General features: G+C 39.2%; 1 protein-coding gene across 5 annotated transcripts in view; it reads right to left on the bottom strand.

Annotated features, from left to right (window-relative positions):
- TAOK3 (TAO kinase 3) overlaps positions 1–24,638 on the bottom strand; it is a 179,613-nt gene that overhangs the window by 38,196 nt on the left and 116,779 nt on the right. For all 5 annotated transcript variants that reach the window (XM_042910247.1, XM_042910243.1, XM_042910245.1 and 2 more), the window contains 4 exons: positions 19,479–19,572; positions 18,361–18,442; positions 10,659–10,826; positions 7,782–7,988 (listed from right to left, as the gene is read on the bottom strand). In XM_042910247.1, coding sequence (XP_042766181.1) covers positions 7,782–7,988; positions 10,659–10,826; positions 18,361–18,442; positions 19,479–19,572 — 551 coding nt within the window. The remainder of the gene's footprint in view (positions 1–7,781; positions 7,989–10,658; positions 10,827–18,360; positions 18,443–19,478; positions 19,573–24,638) is intronic.

Here is a 24,638-nt window from a genome sequence, read left to right on the forward strand (position 1 = left end):
GCAAACCTACTATGCCTTTTGTTTCTGTTCATTTCAAAATTATTCAATTACTACATGAGCAGTTGTAGCTATCAACAGCCGGGGCTGGAGGAAGGGAAGAAGATGGACGAGGCTCTCTAGAACCTGGGAGGGTGGCTACTAAGGAGCAAAAATGACTAGCATGCTGAGGATGAAGATGTTACCATAGAGATTGGTCTGTATGACTGCCCTGCTTAAGAAACATTACCTTCATATGTTAATTTACTTTTACTTTGCCAAATGTGAGTTGAAGAGTCAAAGAACCCGCCCCTCCCCTCAGCAAAAATAATAGGAAAGGCCACTGAAGCAAGTGAAAATTAAACTAGAACATCCTATCCCCTCAAGGACATTTCTTTTTTTTTTTTTTTTCCCTCCCACAAAAATGGTGAAAGCTGTTCTTTTTTAAAAAAAGAGGAAAAAAGAAAAAAAAGAACTACCATCGACTAATAGGAAAAAGGGCAAATAAAACTTTAGGAATTAAGATAGAATGATCTTTTAAAATAATACCTAAAAGGGGGCCATGATGATTAGAGTTCATTAGGCATGTCTAATATAATAAATTGAAAACGAATACTTTAATATATTAAAATCTTATGATCTATATTAATAGAAGGCGGCAGCAGGCAAAGGTAAGTGACTTTAGACTTTAACAAAATAAAAGTGTACCTTTTAATTGGAAAACTGAATAGATTTTGTTGGTTAGAATGCTATTAAAATCTGTTTGCTACTGCTACATACACAATGATTTTAAGGAGTGGGGTAGAGGCCGAGAAGCAGGCTAGGTGACAGCGAAACACCTAATCTGGATTGAGAGTTTCTCCTGGAGCCATTTGGGAATAATTAAAAACTGAGGTGTACGTAGAGTTGTGTCCTGTAAAAGTTCACAAACCGTTTATTGAATGCTTACTGTGTAACAGACACTGTGCTGGGTGGTAGGAGAAGAGAGACGCCCTTGAGGAGCTAACAGTCTACGATATGGTGATTATTCTGTTTTTCTTTTTAATTTTTTTAAATGTTTATTTATTTTTGATAGAGACAGAGCACGAGTAGGGGAGGAGCAAAGAGAGAGGGAGACACAGAATCCGAAGCAGGCTCTAGGCTCCGAGCTGTCAGCACAGAGCCCGACGCGGGGCTCGAACTCGTGAACCCTGAGATCATGACCTGAGGCAAAGTCGGACGCTCAACCGATGGAGCCACCCAGGGGCCCCAGTGATTACTCTTGTTATTGGAAAGAGCAGGGTGGCAACACTAGCAAGGGAAAACGAAAGAAATGCTTAAAGTTTATTTTGTCAGAATATACTTTTAGACTTATCAAATCATTTGTCCTCAAAGGGAAGATTAGATTAGGGTCCCTTCAGGGCCTGGGAAAGACCAGATTCAAGGTGAGGACTGGAGAGAAAGAAGTAACCTGGAATTCTAACGTCAAAGGAAATTTTTCGGTGTCCCACTTTACATTTTTTGGGGCTTGATGTGTGATAGAACCATCCTGCTAAAATCAGGGCATCTTTATTCTGGAGGCAGAGCAGTTAATTGCACGTCATACTCTTATTGGTTGCACATGGCCTTTAACAGTAAATTTACTTCCTATATAAAACGGTAATCTGTTCCATATCTACAGTTTGACTAATTTAGGATAATGCCTGCTTGATTGTAACAATCAAGGTGGGGGGGGGGGGACACAAATGTGTATTTTGATATTTCTTAAGTTTGTTCTAATTACTGGAGTATAATTATTGGAGAAATGCTCTTCACTCAAGTCTTTTAAACCATAAAGATAATACTTAAGATTATTTAACCCTTTTAATCCATATGTTCAATGAACCAAAATAGCATGATGTTTAGTCTCTGGCAATTAATTCATTCCCTGTGTGTGTGTATGTGTGTGTTTTTAATTTTTTTTTTTTTTTTTTTTGCATTTATTCATTTTTGAGACACAGACAGAGACAGAGCACAAGCCGGGGAGGGGCAGAGAGCAAGGGAGACAGAGAATCCGAAGCAGGCTCATCACCTGAGCTGAAGTCAGATGTTTAACTGACTGAACCACCCAGGTGCCCCTGTTTTTTTTTTTTATTTGTTCATCCTTGCATTCTGTAGTTATTTACTGAGTGCCTGTGCTGTGCCAGGCACTGTTCTAGGTGTTGAGATACACTGTGGAGCAAGGCAGGCACAGTCTTTGCCCTAATGAAATTTACATTATACTAATGAAATAATAGATAAAAAATTTAATACATAATATTAGATAGTGACAAATATTAAAAAGAAAAGAAAATAGGATAATGAGGTAATGGGTAAAACACTGTAATATGGTAATTTAGTGATATATAGGTTTTTCTAAGATTCTGGTCACAAACCCAAACAAAACTGGTAAATGTTTTGTAAGACAAGTTTGACCGCTTCCTTTCAAAAACATTCCTTGTGGTCACAAATTATGGTGGACTCCGAAATGCACCACCTAGATTCCCCTCTAAGAAAAGACTTGCTGCCAGAATCCTTTTGGGCTGTCAGTCCATTTAGGGGCTGCCTTGGCTGCAGAGAGCGGCCTTGTGCAAGTTCATACCCTTCCCAGGGTGCTCACGTTCAATGACTGATCTGCGTGAGGGTAACAAGGCACAGCCATTCTGGCTTAGTTTGGACAACTCTGAAGGGTCATTTTAGCCCCAGAGCTCCTTGGGAGCCATCTCACTTCAACTTTGCCCTCTGCCCAATGCTGCTCCCTTCTCTCTCTTCCACAGGTGTTGATCCCCAAGGAAACTCCTAATAAGCAAATGAATTGGTGCATGAAATGGTCTCAGCTCTGCTTCCCAGAGAATCCAACCTGTGACCTAAATGTTACCTGTATCTACGTGTCACCACTATGCCATCTGCATGAAGAAGGAGGGACTGATCAGAACAGTGGCTTTTAGAAAAATCCTCCTTTTCAAAAAAAAAAAAAAAAAAAAAAAAGAAAAAGAAAAATCCTCCTTTTCAAGTGAAATCCAAACATAAAATGTAAGATATAAAAGCAGGCCTTGTCCTGGGGGAGGTGTGGATGAGGCTTGTTCCTGAGGCACCTCTTTACAAAATAGCTTAAAAGTCACATTAGAGATCTGCTTCTTTAAAGATTACAGGAAAAGAAACGTAGAATTTAAGACCTGGAAGGGATCTCTGAAACCACATAGAACAACTCCTAATTTTACAGATGGAGAAACTGAGGCCCAGAGAGGTTTGCGACATAAAATAACACTAACAGTTGCAGACAGAATTATAAACTAGTTTCCTTATTCCTGTAATCCATTACATAAAATTTTCTATTGAGAACTTAAAATCCTATTTCATTTATGTTCCCAAGTGGAAAACTTTTAGGAATTCAAGCATACCAATAAATATAAAGTTTCTGAATACTTTTTTATTTCTATTGTGTTTAAAATGATATACATATTAAAATTTTTTAATGTTTATCTACTTTTGAGAGAGAGAGACAGAGAATGAATGGGAAGGAGCAGAGAGAGAGGGAGACACAGAATCCCAAGCAGGTTCCAGGCTCCGAGCTGTCAGCACAGAGCCCAGCATGGGGCTTGAACCCACCAACCGTGAGATCATGACCTGAGCCAAAGTCGGACACTTAACCAACTGAGCCACCCAGATGCCCCTAAAATGATGTATTTTTAAGCCCAGGTATAGGATTTAAATGGGTCTCATGAAGAAATATCATATTTAACACAAAGTTTTCATATATAACATATTCTACTTTTATTGTCTGCTTATATTTTCCCCCTTTTTTATTGTGGTAAAATACACATAAATTCACCATCTTAATCATTTTTAAGTATACAGTTCGGGGCTCTTAAATACACTTCTAATGTTGTACAACCATCACCACTATCCATCCCCATAACTCTTTCATCTTGTAAAACTGAAACTTGTCCCCATTAAACAACTCTCCTTTTCTCCCTTCAGCCCAGCCTCTGGCACTCACCATTCTACTTCCTGTCTTTATGATTTTAGCTACTCTAAATACCTCATATAAGTAGAATCATACAGTGTTTGTCTTTTCATTACTGGCAAATTGCACTCAGTATAATGTCCTCATGGTTCATCCATGTTATAGCATGTGACACAATTTCTTTGCTCATTCAGGTGGGATAATAGTCCACTGTACGCATATATCATATTTTGCTTATCTCTTCATTCATCAATGAACGCTGGGTTGCTTCCATGTTTTAGCTATTATAAATAATGTTGCTATGAACATGGATACAGACATTTCTTTTAGATACTACTTTCATATTTTGGGAGGATATATACCCAGAAGCAGAATTGCTGGATCATGTGGTAATTATGTTTCTAATTTTTTGAGGAACCACCATACTATTTTCCACAGCAGCTAGACCATTTTACATTTCCATCAACAGTGCACAAGGATTCCAATTTTTCCACATTCTTGTCCATTCCTGTCATTTTTTGTTTTGTTGATAGTAGCCATCCTAATGGGTATGAGGTGGTATCTTATTGTAGTTTTGATTCGCATTTCCCTAATGATTAATGATGTTGAGCATCTTTTCATGTGTTATGGTTTTTATTTTCTTTGGAAAAATGTCTATTCAAGTCCTTGCTCATTTTTGATTTGGGCTGTTCATTTTTTGGCTGTTGAATTTTTTTGTTTTTGTTTTTTCATTTTAAGTTTATTTATTTTGAGAGAGAGAGGGAGGGGGAGAGAGAGAGAGAGGGAGAGAGAGAGAGGGAGAGAGAGAGCGGGAATGAATATGAATCTAAAGCAGGCTCAGCACTATCAGTGCAGAGCCCCATGCAGGGCTCAAACTCACAAACCTGTGAGATCATGACCTGAGCCGACATCAAGACTCGAGCACCACCCAGGTGCCCCTGGTTGGTGAGTTTTAGGAGCTCTCTCTCTATTATAGATATCAATCCCTTATTAGATATGCAAATATTAGATATGCAAACATTAGATTTGCAAATATAATCTGCAAATATTTTGTTATATTCTGTGGGTTGCTTTTTTACTCTGTTCATGTTGTCTTTTGATTAGCCTGCTTATATTTTCAAGTTAATTCATTCAGTTTTATTTGCAAATGTTTTTTAAATTTCTTCCATCACACTTTCTCTATATATTTATTTCATAATAAAATAGAAATGCATTATATAACTTAAATTATTCCTGACAAACATTTCGTATGGATCAAATACAACTACCTTCTATTTCAGAATATAAATTAACATCTATCCTTAAGTGATTATACCATGCAAGAGAAAAAAATATTGAAAAACCCGTATTATCATAAGACAGCTCTGTACCATCACACAAAAATTAGAATTAAAATCCCCAATAAGTTCAAGACTAGGGTTTTCCTTCTTGTTGACTATGCTAGTAGTATCTTCTAATTCTGTTCTCCTTTGAGGGGTCCTGGATCCAGTGGAAATCCTTTTCCTTTCATCCCTGTACCCATGGAGCCCCAGAGGGAACAGAAGGGAGAGAGCCAAATCTGTCAGCATTCATGATAGCTCCTTCCAAAAAGAGATTCCAGCAAAACCTTCTTTTCTACCCTTCAAATATCGGATCACTTGCCCATGTTCAAAGAGAGCTGGCTGCCAATGCTGAACTCTTAGTGGATTTCTACTTTGGTGTGGTATCACTCCTTTCTTCAAAATACTTCCATGGCTTTCTGATAATCTGGGTCCTTGCTGTCTCTCTGGACTCCATTCACTCTTTACGTAGCTCACCAAGCTCCAACCTCTCTGATCTTTTCCCTCTTCCTTGAATATACAAAGTTCTTTTTGTCTCAGGGCCTTTGCGCTTGTTACTTTCTGACTCACCTCCTTGTCTCACCCCAAGTTAGCTAGCTTCTACTTATCTTTGAAATTTCAGCTTAAATGTCACTTCATAAGGTAGTCTTTCCACTACTCCCTGATAGACTAAATCCTTTTACCCAGAGCAGAAGTTTCATAATTACATGATATAGTTATTTGCACAGTTATTTTCCTAATCTCCCCCAGAGACAATAAGTTTCATGAAAGCACCATGTCTGTTTTATTTCCTATACATCCACAGGACCTACCATAGTTCCTAGCACATAGTAGAGGTCCTCACCAATTTTTGTCGGATAAATGAATAAGTTAATCAGTTTATTAAAAAAGTTTTTTTAATGTTTATTTATTTTTGAGAGAGAGAGAGAGAGACAGACAGACAGACAGAGTGTGAGCAGGGGAGGGGAGAGAGAGAGGGAGACACAGAATCCAAAGCAGGCTCCAGGCTCCAAGCTGACAGCACAGAGCCCGATGCGGGGCTCGAACTCACAAACTGCGGGATCATGACCTGAGCCGAAGTTGGATGCTTCACTGACTGAGCCACCCAGGCGCCCCAAGTTAATCAGTTTAGAAAATAGATGTGTATCCTTTCACTACTTACGACCAGGGACCAATGTATTTTCTCCTGCCCTTCATCCTTACCTGTTCAATTTCCTTTTCCTTCCCAGGAAAATGCACCAATTGAAGTCTAAGTACACTGGAATTAGGGTGTAATTATTGAGATTTATTAAAATAAATACATACACACCTTACAAGGAAAAATAAAAAAGGATTATTTTTTATAATTCTACACTATGGACTATTTACCTAAAGTCACACAAAACATTTTTGGGACTCTGTCCAAAGAATTATTGGTAATTCTGTGAAATACTCATAGAAAATGCTCCGAAAGGAACTTCATGGTTTTTTTTTTTATGAAGTGCTTCAACTTATGAAACATGATAATCCTGTATGAAATGAGAATCTTTAATTGGAAAAGTAAAAATACAAAAACAGAATTATTCACTGAAAAGTCAGAATATTTCAGCTGACAGAACTAGTTTTAGAATTAGAAATAAATCTGAGAACAACAGAAAAGAATAGAAACTGTATCTAAAACAAATGGTATCCTGGGAATATACATTAAGAAACATACTTATTAAAAAACTTTTTTTTTTTTTTTTAACTTTTATAGAGAGAGAGAGGGAGGGTGCGAGCAGGGGACAGAGGCAGTGGGAGAGACAGAGAATCTCAAGCAGGCTCCATGTTGAGCGTGGAGCTCTATCCCATGACCCTGGGATCATGACCCAAGCCAAAATGAAGAGTTGGACGCTCAACAGGCTGTCATCCAGGCGCCCCAAGAAACATACTTTCGTGAGCATACTTCTGAAAGGGTACAACCAACGGATTATGCTCAGGAAGCTGTTAAGATTTGCAGTTTTAGGAGCCCCTGGGTGGCCCAGTCCGTTGAGCGTCCGACTTTGGGTCAGGCCGTGATCTCACAGCTTGTGAGTTCGAGCCCTGCATTAGGCTCTGTGCTGATGGCTCAGAGCCTGGAGCCTGCTTCGGATTCTGTGTCTGCCTCTCTCTGCCCCTCCATCGCTCATGCTCTCTCTCTCCTTCAACAATAAATAAACATTAAAAAAATTTTTAAAAAGATGTACAGCATTAAAGTTATTGGTTTAGAGAGGATTTTATCAATTTCTTTGACTTGGAGGCTATGGATTTATTTATTTTTATTTATTGATGATGGTAGACATCAGAGCAGCAAGAGGAAGATGAAGAAAATAGGCCCAGCTATAGCTTGCAGAGTCCTTTGTTACCTTTTTACTGTAAGAGAACTATCAACGGCTTGGTCTAGTCCCATATTTCAGTTGTAGAAAGGGAACGCTGACATGTCTGGATGCTAAGCGGCCTGAGCTGGCTTCACTAGGATTGGCAAAGCCTAGAGCTGCGGAGGGTACCACAGAACCGAAACCTACCTTCTTGGGCACAACAGAGGAACTGGAATTGACTGGGCTTTCATCATCGTGCATCAAGACAGGCTCAGAGCTGTTCTCCTCCATGACCTCCTGCATGCTGTTCACACTGCTGCTCTGGCTGCCTGTACTCACAGACACACTTGGGATGGAATGATTGCTGCCCAGGCTGTCCATTTCCCTGATCAGGCTGGTTCCATGCTCGCTGTCCTATAAAAATGGGGCATGGGGGTTAAAAAAAAATGACTAGAGATAAAGTCCCAATTCATTGACTAAGCTATTAAGCACACTCCATTCTGCAGTGCCAAGTTGCTTTTCTGCCAAATCTGCCAAGATAAACTTTTTATGCAGTGACTCCACTACTCCCCCCCATTTTCAGACATCTCAAATTCACTTCTATGCCTTCCTCAGGGGCCATTATGGACATGGGTCATAAGGCCCCAAATGCTGCTATCCCAGGGCTTTCCCCTGTCAGATGCAATGATCATATTATCGTATGGCTATTCAGCAAGCAGAAATCAGGCCAGGTTTGTAAGAGACTTTCAGGGACAATCAAGGTGCTAGATAAAGACCGTACATATTTACAAATAGGGTGGTGGTCTTTGGAAACTAAGACAGAGTGGAAAGAGTTTCCAGAGAATCGACAAGCAATATACTCCTTGGCAAATCACTATCGAACAACTTCATGCCTAAGCAGGGATACTATTTCTACTGTCCTGGATAGGTAATTAAATTCTGCCTCCCTCAAGCAATTCTATCATGCTTACCTCTGTAATCTTATTAAATATATCTGTTAAATAATACTGGTATTCATCACTGCTATTCCAAAGACTACTATTTGAGAAGTGGTAAAATAATCAGCACATATAATTTACTCATCACAGTGGGATATCTTTTGATATAAGATTAAATAATATAATTAGAGCACCTTAGTTCCAAAAAAAATCCTATTTTCAAAGAGTCATACTGTGTGTATCTAACTTTAATGAACTGTTACTTAGCCATGGCAATATAAGGAATCACTGGCATAGGTAATTTGGGTAATTTAATATGGTAGATAACACATTACATGTTTAATAGATTTATTTTCCCAATTAAAGGGGAACATTGGTATATGTGCAACCAAGAGATTTTATAGTCCAATTCAGTTTTCTGAATTTCATTTTTATAATTGTTATTTTTTCTTTCACATCAAAAAGGTAAAATAAAATTCATTGTTCATTTCTTTCCTCTTTTCTATCTAGTTTTAAAGGAAGAAGAAGATTTTTTTTTTTTTTTTTTTAGTTTACCTATCCATTTGAGAGACAGCAAGAGTGAGCGTGCATGCGTGCATGAGGGAGGGGCAGAGAGAGAGAATCCCAAGCAGGCTCCACACTGTCATTGCAAAGCCTGACATGGGGCTCAGTCTCACAAACACGAGACCATGACCTGAGCTGAACTCAAGAGTCAGATGCTTAACCGACTGAGCCAACCAGGCGCCCGAGGAGTCCTTTCTTTTTGTTCAAGGCTCTAATATTCCTGTTCCTATCTCATGGACTTCCTGAGATCCTGCTTCTTTAACTATGTCTGTTTCTTCTAATTTCCATGCCTCTATCCTGACTTCTTCCACTCTGCCTGTAAACATGAAGACGCCTGCCCCATGCTCGCATACCTCTCTACATACTGCCCTTTGTCACTTTTCTCTCTCAGCCAAATTTATGAATCTTAACATAACCAGCTTTCCCTGTTTCTACTTTCCCCCTTCCCATTTATTCTACAAACCCACAGTTATCTATTATTCATCCTAACTATTCCTGTAAAACTGCTCTTATGAAGGTCATCAAGAATGCCTTACTTGTAAAACCCAGTTAATGTGTTTTTTGTTTGTTTGTTTGTTTTTGGTCCTTGTCTAACATGACCTCTCTGTGGCATCCGATACACTGGCTGCTTGAAGTTGTGGACTCTCAGAACACCTGTGATGTCTGTTCCTTAGGGTCTCTTATATGGCACGGCTCTCTTCTCATTCATTATTATTATAATGCTCTTGACCCCTAGCTAAGCACCCTTTACCTAGACCTCTTTCTTATGTTCTGGGTTTGAATTTCCCAACCAACTGCCGGACATCACTATTCAGGCATCCCAACTGTCCTTACCCTTGCCTCAACAAATCCTTCTTAAGTTATCTGATGAGAAACCAGAAAGTCACCTCTCCTTTGAAAACTTCAATACTAGGTTAGCAGCATATGACGCTGGGACCTTAAACTCAACATCACCAAACTGAAATCACCCTAAATCCATTCTTTCTCCTTGGTTCTTTTTCTCTGTTCTTGGTATTGCCATAGTCTATTCACCCAGGCTAAAATGTTCAGAGTCACCTCAAACTCCTCCTCATCTGTCACAGTCACTTTCAGTGAGACGCACTGTATTTTCTAATCTACCTTTACAGTGTTTCTCAAAAGTCTTCCTTCCCCCTCCCCCACCACCGACATTGCCCTTATTGCCTCTTGCATGGACTAGTCTACAGAATGTAACACATCAAGCCCATCTTACACTCTGTTGCCAGGATAATCTCCCTAAAGTACAGCACTTTCCTGAGTCTAAAATGCCCTATGCCTGTCTCTCAAAAACCACCCATGTCGTGTCCTTCATACAACCTTCACTAATTCTCCCCAGCAGGCTTATTTTCTCCCCACTATGACCCTTGCATGGTGACATATCTTGGTAACGTTTTTCATATTTTGTCTTATTTAAGACTTATTTTACGAATACCTCTTTTGCAATTCTGCATGTTTCTTGAGGCATGGGGCACCAATTACATTTTTATCTCCTAAAGGGTTTACAAAGTGCCCAGTCCAGAACTTTCCCACTCTTAGAGCGCCTGCTATAATAAACTGGACCTACTTCTTCATCCTCCTGTGACTCATTCAAGGGTCCATTTCGTGTCTCTTGGAAAAGGATTTTTTTCATTTTTCGGTACTGTAGGTTATCTAATTCACGAACAGCATCTTTTGTCCTCTGTATGAGGTCAATCAGGACACGTAGTGGCCGGTCTCGTCGAACAAAATCATGCTGATTGAGGGAGGAGAAAAAACAGAAACTGATAGTGAGAAAACAGATTTGGGGGCACAAGATTTACATTATAAAGCTAAACAGACATAACCGGGTCTGTTGATTTTGCAGAAATAACAAGATATGACTTTCATTTCGCACAACCTCTCAATTTGTATAAATCTTATAAAGAGATAACTATGCTTTTCTCTTCTTCCTCAAGCCCCATTTTGTGGACTTTGTCCTGGAGTCTACTTGAGAATTCTTGAGATTTACTTTAACATGTAACCGATAATGACTAGTAGTTTAGACGCTTGTAACTTTCAAGTCTGAAGCTATATAATAAGTAGAAGTGATGTAGAGTTCAAGAATATTATTGTTATAATCTGCCTCAATTCTCCTACCCACTCCACAATACCCCTTTTAAACGACTGTGTGTATTTTGTTTTCTATTTTGGTGGTCGTGTAGAGTATATGCGTGAAAATATGCCAGCTTTATTTAGAGGTCATAATTCTGGCAGCTTTATTTTCCCTTTACAGAACTGCACAACCAGAAATAAGGGAAAAGGGCCTCTGAAGAGTGAAAAGAACTACCCCAAAGTCCATAAATTTTTCCTGGTATAAACAGCCCTCACTTTCAATATTATCAGTGATCTTTACACACATTATGGTTTCCTGGTTTCTCAGTCTGTAGCAGTTTGGAAAGAGGGAATAAAAGTGGAAGAATAGAAGAGGGAGAGCTGTTAGAACTAGGGTTGTTTGTTGTAAAAAAGAACGGTCTTTGGAAGTTCTTGGGCAGCCTGACAATAAAAAGAGAGAAATTCCACGACTAACACACCTACCAACCAACCACATAAAAATGAACAAAGGTTTGTGGGCTATTTTGCAAAGGGGAAAATGCTCCTCAGGCAGTCCTTTTATATGCCACGAGTTGACGAAACACTACTGCTTCTGAGCCGTCAAGAAGTGAAATTATGTTCATTATGCTTTCTTTAAGAAGGCAGAAAAGTACATCATGGATTCTGACGAGATTACACAGAAAATGATCAAAAGTGGGGGGAGGAAGTTTTGTTTTTTTCAAGGAAAAGTTTCAGTTACATGGAAAATTCACTTATGTGAAATTGTAATTTGAAGATATTGGGTAAATGGGATATAATGTGGTAGGCCCTAGATGATGGAACGGATTTCATTTCTTCCTAAGTTAAACAGGTATAAAAGAGAAATAGGGCCATTGTGAGAAAAACACGTACATGTCTTGTGGTTCTTCACCCCGACTTTGCTGTCAGGGGAACTGTGGCTTTTGCTCTTGCTTTTATAAAATATCTCTTCCTCTGCCAAGAGTCCTTTCTGAAAATGAAACACCATTCCCAGAAGCAAGAGTAGCCCGCGTCTTTCAAGATGAGAGTGAAAGGGAGAAAGTAAATTATTTTGCTCCTCTACTGCTTGCAATTATACAAGAGCAAGTCGGTTTTGAGTAAACTTCAAGCTAGTATTTAGGATCAGTGAATTTTAGAACGGGAATAGCTGTTAGAAGTTCTTTCATTTTCAAGGTGTGAAAATTCAGGCACAGAGAGGTTAGGTGACTTACACAGCTAACTACTGCAAGAGCTAGGGCTACAACTCAGGTCTGCTCATTTGGTGTTCGTTTTCCGGTGGGCCATCACCACTATCATCTTTCTAAAACATGGGTTTGATTGTGTCACTCATTGTAACAGACACTGGTGTCCCATTTATCTCCCATTCCAACCTCTTTTCCTTGCCTTCATCTACTGTGAACACTAGAAAGTAAAAGGATTGCTTGAACTCCAGCCTTTTTTATACTTAAAAAATAACAATATGACAGAGTTCTGGCAAATGAGACGCTGTCTAGGCACAGAAGTCTCTGAGGGCAGTTTTGTTTTCTAGAAGAAAAAGGCAAGGCACCTGAAGAAAGGGTGTTTTCCACTCTGCCCTTCCTTCTTTCTCCTCTTGGGATAAAGACTTTTCCTAGAGATGCAGGAGCCATTTTGTGACCAAGAAGATAAGAACCACCTGCTGAAGATGATAAAGTAGGAAGATACAAAGAGCCTGGATCCATGATGACATTGGTGAGCTGCTTACAGCTCTGGACTCTGCTTATAACATCTTCTTTCTCAATGCCCTGCACTTGTTGCACAAGGTAATTAAGCCCTTAACCTGTTCAAGCCTTTTAAAACTGATATACTCAAAGTCTTCAAAACATGCCTCCAGGGGCACCTGGGTGGCTCAATGGGCTAAGCATCTGACTCTTGATCTCGGCTCAGGTCATGATCTCACCGTTCGTGAGTTGGAGGCTCCAGTCAGGCTCTGCGCTGCCGGCAGAAGTCTGCTTGGGATTCTGTCTCTCCCTCTCTCTCCCTGCCCCTCCTCTGCTCATGCTCGCTCTTTCACTCTCTCAAAAAACAAACAAACAAAAAAACATGCCTTGATGATGAAGTCTAGCCTTTTACAGCCAGGTTCATGGTTGTAATTGTAGGCTCAAATCTAGTCACTCCTAGACCTCTTTCCCATCCAATGCATATAGTACAGTCTAGGTAGTTATTGACTCATGACATGTGTTTCATACCTGTATACCTTTGCTCATGTTCTCTCTGCCTGCAACCCCATCTCCTCCTGTTCTCCAAAGTCCATTACTCTTGACACCCTTACAACTAAAAGGTCCCCAGATCCTTTAAAAAGAATGATTCCATTGTTCTTGAAAGTATATTTCCTTGAAACGTTTAAATACAGAAAAATGCATAAAAGACAGTAAAAGAAAAACATCCCAAATTCCATCATCCAGAAATAAATAAAGAATGTTATTTTACACGTTCTCACACAGGATAATGGATATCTAGAAACAATTTTACATGGGAAGATTATGCATGCTAATTTTAAGAAAATCTGTGAAATTGAGGTATACTTAAATGTAGCAGAATTAGAAAACAATGAAGTAAAGTAATTGCTTAACTTCAGTTATAATTTCTTCACCAATAGTTACCAGTTCTTAAAAAATCCTCTAAAGTTAAGGAAATAAAAAAAAAGATGACAGAGATTAGAATTACTTTTTTTTTAATTATGCATTTCAACTTAAGAATTATTATCGACCAGCTACTCTGAAAAAGAGGAAAATTAATACACTTATCTTTCTTTCCTACCCCTAGGTTGTTCTGGTTACATTAGTATTTTTACACTGTCAGTGCCTATAGCATTTACATTTTGCTCTTTAACCATATAAATGATTTTACCTTGGTTCTATATTGAAATGGATTCAATGTGAAGGTGACTTTTTTTTTTTTTTTAAATATTTATTTATTGTTGAGAGATAGAGACAGACAGAGCATGAGCAGGGGAGGGGCAGAGAGAGAGGGAGACACAGAATCCAAAGCAGGCTCCAGGCTCTGAGCTGTCAGCACACAGCCCGACGTGGGTCTCGAACCCACAAACCGCAAGATCATGACCTGAGCCGAAGTCGGACGCTCAACCCACTGAGCCACCCAGGTGCCCCGAAGGTGACGTTTTAATGTCAGGAAGAAAATGTGAAGAAAAGATGGATTAAGAATATTTAGGAATAAGATAGCCAACTGAGGGCGGGGGGGAAGTTGACTTCCTTACAACAAATTTTTAGATCACCTCTCAAAAGAAGCCCACCATAAACAACACCAAAAGAGGAATAGGGAAAAAATATTTGCAAGACCTACTACAAATTAATAATAATAATAAAGCCCAATGATCAGACAAATGGGTAAAGATTACAAAGAGGAGTTTACAGAAAAGGAAACCAATGGCTTTTCAACATATGAAAGATGCATCAACTTAGCTCATAATGAGAAATACAAATTAAAACTACGAGTTTTTCACTGATCTGAGAGCCAAGTTGAAAATTTGATGGTCCTCCTCTTTGTTAGTGGGACTATAAACTGGTACAACTTCTTTGGAGGACGATTTGTCGGTATCCGTTTAAATTTAAAATCTAGATTCCCTCTGATTAGCAATTCCACTTCCATGATTTTATTCTTTAGATACCCGTATACAGTACACGATGACACATGTACACAAACTCACTGCAGCAGTTTTTTTTTTTTTTTTTTTTTTTTTTTTATTTATTTTTGGGACAGAGAGAGACAGAGCATGAACGGGGGAGGGGCAGAGAGAGAGGGAGACACAGAATCGGAAACAGGCTCCAGGCTCCGAGCCATCAGCCCAGAGCCTGACGCGGGGCTCGAACTCACAGACCGCGAGATCGTGACCTGGCTGAAGTCGGACGCTTAACCGACTGCGCCACCCAGGCGCCCCACTGCAGCAGTTTTTAATAGCAAAAGATCGCAAACCCCATAAAGAAGTTGGTTAAAAAAAGCATGGTCGTTCTGAGAATGTGACAGAGCCACTCATAAGAATGAGGTATCCAAAACATACTATAAAGTAAAACAGACAATCAAGTTAGAACAATGTTTAGAGCTAGCTCCTACTGGTGCAAAAATAAAATAAGAATATTTACTTCCATATGCATAAAATATCTCTAGAAAAATATGCACAAGATTGGTGATAGTGGTTGCTGCCTCTAGAGAGGGGCTCAGAATAGGAAGATTTACTTTTCTCACTCTGTCTTCCTAAATTCGTATTACCTACCAATATGAAGAATGTAGTCCCTTTTTTTAAAAAACTTTTTTTTTTTTTTTTTTTAACATTTACTTATTATTGAGAGACAGAGAGACACAGAGCCTGAGCAGGGGAGGGGCAGAGACAGGGGTAGACATAGAATCTGAAGCAGGCTCCAGGCTCTGAGCTGTCAGCACAGCCGGACACGAACTGAGCCGGGCTCGAACTCACAAACCGTGAGATCATGACCTGAGCCGAAGTCGGACACTGAGCCACCCAGGAGCCCCGAAGAATGTAGTCCCTTTAAACAAGCAAAAGAAATATATAAAAAATTCTGGGGCCAATTTAAATTCAGTGTTTGCTGCCAGTCCTTGTACCAGTTTCTTCAGTTCCTAATTTATTCTTTCTTCCTTTTTCCTTTCCTCCCTCTCTTTCTTTCTTTCTTGTTTTATCACTAGATTGGCTGGATTTTGCTATTGAGCCATTGTTTAAAAAGCTATTAAGAAAAAAAAATTGATTCAATTTGTAAGGCTTGAAAATCTAAGCTGCATTTATAACTGAAGAGCACCTTAGCTAGGACAAAGATCCACCCCAAAATATTTTTTTCAACCTATTTGTATAAGTCTTTCTTTACCCTTGGAGTTCAAGGAATTTTATCAGGTTACTGCAAATCAGTTCCATGGTGTCTTTCTTCAGGCCTCTGCTTAAAAGTCACCTCTCTAGTAAGGCCTTCCCTAACTCCTCATCTAAAAAGTTAGCTCCTGAGACACCTGCGTGGCTCAGTCAGTTAAGTGTCTGACTTCAGCTCAGGTCATAATCTCACGTTTCATGAGTTTGAGCCTCGCATCTGACTCTGCTGACAGTGAGGAGCCTGCTTGGGATTCTCTTTCTCTCCCTCTTTCTCTGCCCCTCCCAGCATCTCTCTTTCTCTTTCTCAAAATAGATAAATTTAGGGGGGAAAAAACCCCACCCAAACATTAGGTCCTGGGGCACCTGGCTGGCTTAGTTGGAAGAGCATGCAACTCTTTAACCTGGGGGTGTGTGTTTGAGCCCCATGTTGTGGGTAGAGTTAAAACAAACAAACAAACAAACAAACAAACAAACCACCAGCTCCTGCTCCAGCTTTATTTTTTCTGCAAAGAATTTACTACACCAACTGATATATATTTACTTTATCATATATTTACTTGTTAGTGTTTGGAACAGTGCTTGGGCATGTAGTAGACAATCAGTAACTGTTGAGTAAATGGTGGGCTTGTTTGATTTGGCCCACCAAATCAAATTAAGATGAAATCAAGTCAAATAAAGATCCAAACAGTTATTGCCAATAAAGTTTTCTTCAGGTATATCTTTAAGTATCTTCTGCTAGATGTGTTTTGCTTTCTTCTTCAGGAGTAATAGGTTGGTATATAATTAGATCTCCTGTCTTCCACAGACGCCATCTTCCTTATAATCATCCTTAGAATTTTTTCCCTTGCATTTAACTTTTATTTCCCTACAACTTTCTATCCTTGGGAATACCCTAAATGGGTTGCTTTACTACATTCGTTTACTGCTTATGATTCTGTGTCTTAATTTTTCTCTTCTGTGTCTTTTCTTACCTCTGCCCACTTGCTTTTTATATCCTTTTGTTGTCTGTGCCCTAAAATTTGTCTTTGAATCCTTGTAGTATCTTCTTCTTTGAGGTGCTTCTCCCCCTTAGTTTTTTTTAGTATTTTTTATTTTTCTTCGCCCCCTTAATTTTAATACGGCCCAAATTATCCTTTTTTTCCCCTTTATGGTAGGGCTTTCTAGGTCCCATTTTTTTTTTTTTTAATCTTCACCTACTTCAAAGTAATAAAGATGTTACTTTATTTTGGGTTATCTGGTGTTTTGTTCTGGTTGTCATTTTTCCCTGAAGACATGCGGAGCTGTTGCTGAGACACACAGAGTAGAGCACATGTCTAGAACGCATGATGGCTCTCCACCAAAGGGAATGGGAGTCCTTTGTCCTATTGTTTCTGCCACTGTGTTCCTGTGGGCTGCTATTTACAAGATGAAAACACTTAATTTTCCATGGCAAAATTAGCTGCCTTCAGATCTACCTCTTCAGAAACACTTACAGCCAGAGAAAACAATACGATAATGTTTACAGAGTTGTAAGAAGAAACAAACATAAACCAAGAGTTTGTGACCTACACAAGGTGCTCTTCAATTCTAAAGGCAGCTGACAGTTTTAAGCTTTCAAATTTAGGCAATGTAATCTTTCTGAGTTTTCCTTAAAACCAACCAGCCAACAAAAGAGTTGAAAAATATACGTCCAGAAAGAGGTTAAATAAATCTGGCCCAGTCTGTGCCAAATAAAAGATCTTTATATTGTAAAAGTCTCCACATACTTCACCGATATTGAGGGAACCTACATATAAAGCTTATAATAAAATGTTACATGAAGAGATGCTCAAAACCACGATGCTTAAATCAAATGAATAAAGTTAACATGATACTCTTGTCACCAACATGTATGATGTAAGGCGATATAAATGTATGCTTTGTATATTTATTGTGTATCTTCACTGCCTGATGATTTGTCAACAACCTAACTGAAAATCCCAGGGTTGGCATGTGGACCATTGGCAGACTGTCCTGAGAGCACCGTATTAAAGTGCATGCAGATATTAGTCACAGGAACACCCAAGTGATGACCAGAGCAAAGAGAAATACTCTTTGTCATAAGGCAAAAAGAGGGAGGGGGAAGCAGAGAGGATGGAAAAGATTGGGAAAAGACTACCCAGGGGAATGTACAGCACATCCATTGTGATAATCTTGCCGTTTCTATGCCTTGCTGTTATCTCTGGATAAATGACAAGGCGGCATGTTCTAATCTAGTTTGTCATGATGAGGCGCCATAGGAATGATTTACCATATTCCACTACAACATGACTTCAAATCCCCCTTCTCAAATACAAATTTGAAAAATTACCCGTAATAGTTCCGCTGACGTTGGCCTTTCCTGAGGTATTTTCTGCAAGCAGTAATCAACAAATCTCCTAAAGGAGTCTGTCCTGCATGTGCAAATACATTGACAGAAAAGAAAATGAGGGTCTGTGGAATACATGGATTACTTAAAATAATTCTCACTCAAGGGAAAATTTTACATTTTAAGAGCTTTTTAATAAAATATATGGAATATTAGAAGTGGACCATTTTCAAGTTTATAGTATCTAAAAATTCATATTTGGATAATGAATGTGGAGAATTTAAAGTTAGTCAACACATAAACATATCTTAATATATAAGCAAGGTCAAAACATAATTTATATAAGAAAATGAAAAATACTATTATTTACACATATTATAGTTTTGTGCACATTTTTCTTTCCCAAGATAACAACTCTCCTAAATCTCAAGTCTATATTCTTCATGGCCAGTTGGCAACCTCTCCAACACCCACCACCTATAACCAGGTAGGAAAATTTGAAGCATAAGGGAAGAGAACTTCGGAATATGCCTTCTGGATGAAAAAACGTTCTTCTCTTGAGAATCCCATTTTGTCCAGTGTCTTTAAAACTGTCCTTCTTCTATAACTCTTGTGGCCCAAACAGTTATCAAAGTGTCATAATTTTCTATATGGAATGATACATCTTCTGATAGTGTATGGTCTGATAGTGATAGTGTATGTTCAACATATTTAAATAGACATATAATAAAAGAAATGACAAGTGGAAAAATAATGACATCAGAGAAGGTACTTTATCTCTGCTGAGAAGTGATAAGAGCTAAGATGATCAATACGAGACTGTCAGGATTTAAAAGACAAGACTTATTAGGAAGATAACAGGGTATGTTCCCTATAGAATTTCAGTTCCTACACGCAGTTTAAGAACACAGTACAAGTGACAGTGAGAAATAAATACATAAAAATGTGTGTGTGTGTGCGTGCATCACCAGTTCACGCCTGTAAAGCACCACTGCACTTCCTCTAACATACAATGAAGGAATGACATGGTTTCTAGGTCAGATGTTTAAAATGTAATGTAATGCGTGCCAAATACATATGGTGATTTCCTTAAGAGATTTAAAATGAGAGCAGTGTCTTACCATTCATTAGACTGTAGCGTTGGGGAGTCATTCTGGGCAATGTGGTATAAGGCACTCATGGCATTCATGTTGAAAAGGGGGGGCTTCCGTTCCGCTGAAAGAAAAGAAACGATAAAGTACTTCTTGAAAGAAATCAGGCAGATAGAGAAATAAGGATCTGTGGGCAAAGCTTTGCTGCTAAATCAACGGCTCGTTACTGTCATCATGCGACATAATCCACTTATTTGAATCTCTAAGGTCAGCCCAGGATAGTCCTTCAGAAGAAGCTGCTGGTCATCTTAATGTACACTGGCAAAGCTCCTAACAAGCCCTTTTCAAAAAAGACAAAGAAAAATTTCTTTCTTTTTCACGTATCTTCAAAAGGCTGGTCTTGGCTTGTGTTTCTACAACAGGTATGAACATCTTCGTGTGTATGTATATTGGTTTAAAAATATGTATTTATTGGAAATGAAACCCATAAGGCACAGAAAAATAGAATGAGAAGCATTATTATAGAATGGAACATCTTAAGCATTACTAACATAGCATGTGAGATAAAATAATTCAATTCAATAAACACTGTTTGAAGGCTCATCTGGGCCAAATAAATGATACAGGTGGTGGTGGTGACGGGATACGGGAGGAAGGGGAAGATAAATAATAAGGAAGGTTTGGTTCACTCCCTTTTATTTTTATTTATCTATTTAAAAAATTTTAAGTTTACTTATTTATTTTGAGGGAGAGAGAGAGAGAGAGAGGACAAAAAAAAAAAAAAAAAGAAAACACAAGCAGGGGAGGGTCACAAAGAAGCAGAGGCCAAATCCCAAGCAGGCTCCACACCATCAGCGCAGAGCCCGATGTGGGGCTCAAACCGACCAACCATGAGATCATGACCCCAGCCAAGGTCAAGAGTTCGACGCCTGACTGTGCCATCCAGGTGCCCCAAGATTCACCCCCTTTAAAGAGAAACTCAGTGCAATTAGGTATTTGTTAATAGATTTATTCCAACCCAGCCCATCATGGTCTCTTTTTGGGAATTTCTATAGCTCTGTTTTAGTATACTGCCTACTTGGCCTGTGCTCTCTTACTGCACTGACATAAACATACAAATCTTTTCTCTCAAGAAACAAAAAATCATTAGCTCTAAGAGGAAGATCTTATAACCCTAATACTCTTTAGCTTTTATTTATTCCTCAAGCAACATGTAATAAAATGTTATTCACATATAAGGTGCTCAGTTTGTTGACCAAAGGAAAGAAACAAGGTTCTAGTTCTGAGCACTTAATTTTATATTAGTTACTAGTTATTATGCCCTAGAAGATAAGTCACTTTCTCATTCTACTGTGCTTATCCTAATGGATTCCTTACACAGTCCCCCCCTTGTAATTCATAATCTAATTCTCAGGTTTTATCAGAGTAACTTGGTTTTTAAGCAAAGATTCTTCTATTAACCTCTTTTAAAATGGAAAACAGGGCTTATTCTTTGCAATTCTTTTTTTTTTAATTTTTTTTTTTTAACATTTATTTATTTTTGAGACAGAAAGAGAGCATGGACAGGGGAGGGTCAGAGAAAGATGGAGACACAGAATCTGAAACAGGCTCCAGGCTCTGAGCCGTCAGCACAGAACCCGACGCGGGGCTCGAACCCACGGACCGCGAGATCATGACCTGAGCTGAAGTCGGACACTTATCCGACTGAGCCACCCAGGCACCCCTATTCTTTGCAATTCTAAGAAACAAGAACTTAGGGCAGAAGTAATATGAAAGACATTTTCACTCACAGAAGGATGAACTTGTAAAAAGCCAGGGTGAGAAAACAAAAGAAAGCAACCCCTCCCCCCCAAATTTGGAAAGAACAATGTTAAGAGCAGTAAACTTTAGGGGGTGCCTAGGTGGCTCAGTGGGTTAAGCGTAGGACTTAGGACTTCGGCTCAGGTCATGATCTTGCTTTATGTGAGTTTGAGCCTTGCATTGCGTTCTGTGCTGACAGCTCAGAGCCTGGAACCTGCTTTGGATTCTGTGTCTCCCTCTCTCTCTCTGCCCCTCCCCTGCTCACGTTCTGCCTCTTTCTTTCTCTCAGAAATAAACAAACATTAAAGGCCAGGTGTGTTAAGACTGGACTTGTCCTACAAATGCATTCGTCTCAATTTGGCTATCTCTGGCTATCTCTCTTTAGATTCTGTCTCCTCTCTTTCTGCCCCTCCCCCACTTGCTCGACTGCTCTCTCTCTCAAAAATAAACGTTAAAAAAAAAAAAAAAGAGTAGTGAACTTTAAGCCATTGACAGTATTCCCACAGAAGACAACTATGGTTATTCATTCATGATACTTTGGAGGGGCCTCTTACAGTCTTGACTAAATGTTCTCTGATACCTTTAAAATGTGACAGTCTACTATTCTACAAATATTTTTTCTTAACCTCTCAACAGGATACTATACACTCATGAAATAGATACTAGTATTACAGGGGCATGAACTGATAATAAGTAGAAATTTGAAAGTTATAGTGTGGAGGCGCCTAGGTGGCTCAGTCGGTGAAGCGTCCAGCTTCAGCTCAGGTCATGATCTCATAGTTTGTGGATTCCAGCCCTGTGTTGGGCTCTGTGCTGACAGCTCAGAGGCTGCAGCCTGTTTCCGATTCTGCTTCTCCCTCACTCTCTGCCCCTCCCCCGCTCATGGTTTGTCTCTCTCTCTCTCTCTCAAAAATAAACAAACATTAAAAAAAAAAAAAGTTGTCGTGTGGACAAATGGATTTGTATCTGTTTCAAATGTACAAGGGTTCAGGTTTAGATTCAGGTTTATTTTTTTTATTTTTCAGCAGGGACACGCTGGAAAGCTTGGCCTTCTGCCAACTTCAAGTATTTAAAGTCAGGTGGAACTAGGAACTCATCGTGTAACCATCAATGATTTCCCATCATTCTTAGGACAAAGTCCGGATCCTTAAACCATAGCCAGTTTACCTTTATCAACATGACCGTAGATGAGGTGCCTAAGTGGCTCAGTCGGTGAAGCATCTGACTTCAGCTCAGGTCATGATCTCACAGTTTGTGAGTTCAAGCCCCATGTCAGGCTCTGTACTGACAGCTTGGAGCCTGGAGCCTGGCTTGGATTCTTTGTCTCTCTCTCTCTCTCTCTCTCTCTCTCTCTCTCTCTGCCCCTCCCGTTTGTTCTCTGTCTCTCTCAAAAATAAACAAACATTAAAAAAATTAAACAAACATTAAAAAAATTAAACAAACATGACCCTGGCGACCTCTAGCATTTCATTCTGAGAAGTAATGCCTCCACCCTCTTCTTTTGCTTCACTGAGAGAACCAATTTTAGAACCTTTCACACATACTGCCTCCTCTGTCTGGACTCCCCTCTCACTTTCATTCCCTCAACTTTATCTGGTTAATTGTTGCCAACCTTTCAGACTTCACCTTAAATATAACTGCATTTTGCATTCATTTCATAAATATTTATTCAGGGGTTATTATATGCTTGTAAGCACTTCCTCAGGGAAGCCTTCTCTGACTTCTCAGACTATTAGATTCTGTTACTGCAAATTATGTTTTTCCTTTCTCCTATGGACCACAACCATAATTATTTGTGTAATTCTTTACGTAATGTGGGTCCTTTCTGCTAAGCTTCATGAGGACAAGGACAATGTCTACTATATTCATCTTCGCATTCCCACTGCTAAGCATAGCACCTGGTATCTATTTTTGGTGGTTCAAAAATACCCATAGAATAAATAAATGAAGGTAAGGCAAATTAAAGCAAGGAAGAAACTTTGTCAGCAAATAATCTTGGGCAGCAAGAAGTCACAAAAATGACTGAGGAGCGACTAAGTCTTGGGGCTTCCATCAGATGCTATGTGATGGCTTCATTCACTGCCAGAAGGATAGGAACCTTCTCACTAAATGGCAAAAGATATAAAATTCAAGCTGCTAAGAAGAACACTGAATTGCACAGGAGAAACAGCCAGGAAGGGGGACTAAAGAAAGAACAGGAATTTGGAAAGAGGATGAAGGAACAAAAAACAACAACAAAACCCAATTCAACAGTGACAAGAAAGGCAGTAGCTTGGAAATGAAGAGGGAATGGTGAGGCCATAAGTAGTCAGCACTCCACTGTGAACAACACAAGACAACAGCCAGCCACACAATGGTAGAATAGCTTTAGTAGTTAGAAGCACATGACCACAGGTACTCTAAACACACAACATAGTTCTATGGTCTGAGAAGCATTTGCTAAATACTAGTTTCAAATGGCCTCAGCTATGCTCAAGTCCTTTGCTAGATGTGCTACATAAATCCTCTGGGCCTTGGTGACAGGATTCATTGCTAAGCCAGCATACTATAGAGCAAGGGTTGGGAAACTATGGCCTGCGGGCCAGATTCACCTAGAAGACTGTTTACGTAGTTTTATTGAACTACACCCACGTTCATTTATAAACATATTGTCTATGGCTGTTATTATGCTCAACAGCAGAGTTGAGTTGTTATGACAGGGAATGTATGGTCTGCAAAGCCTAAAACACTTATTATCTGGTCCTCTACAGAAAGTTTGTCAACTCCTTACTATAGAATATAATAGTCTGTATACGATCTTCCACATAAGCAGCAAAATAGGAATTAGGAGTGCTTTTGAAGCCACCTTGTGATATGTAATTCATATCTTCTCAAAAGAAGGGAGGAGGGTGGAATCCTAAAAAAGGTGTATTAACTAAAAGAAAAAAATAATGATTTCTATTTAAAGACAATGGTCAAGTTTTTGTGGCAACAGGTTTCTTACAAACCAATGTGCCTGAAAAACATAATAATTAGTGATAACAATAGTTACTACCACTTACTGAACCCCTACTACATGTCAGGCACTCATTGCTGTCGGTCGTAATTCTCACGATAGCTCGGCAAGGTAAGCGTGATCATTCCAAGCATTATTTTCCAACTAAATACACTGAGGTTCAGCTAGTCTGAATAATGAAACTAAGTCACATAGTAAGTGGCTAAATTGGGATTTCAACCCACCTTGTAAGAATCCAAGAAATGTGTTATTTTCACTAGGTCTCAGTGTCTTTTTGACAACCTGGTGCATTTTATGATAGATTGTACTGGGATTAAAAAAAAAAAAAAGGTGGGAGGGGTCCTGGCTGGCTTGGTCAGAGGAGTCTGTGGCTCTCAATCTCAAAGTTGTGAGTT

Source organism: Panthera leo, chromosome D3 (assembly GCF_018350215.1).
Source record: "Panthera leo isolate Ple1 chromosome D3, P.leo_Ple1_pat1.1, whole genome shotgun sequence".
Lineage (NCBI taxonomy): Eukaryota > Metazoa > Chordata > Mammalia > Carnivora > Felidae > Panthera > Panthera leo.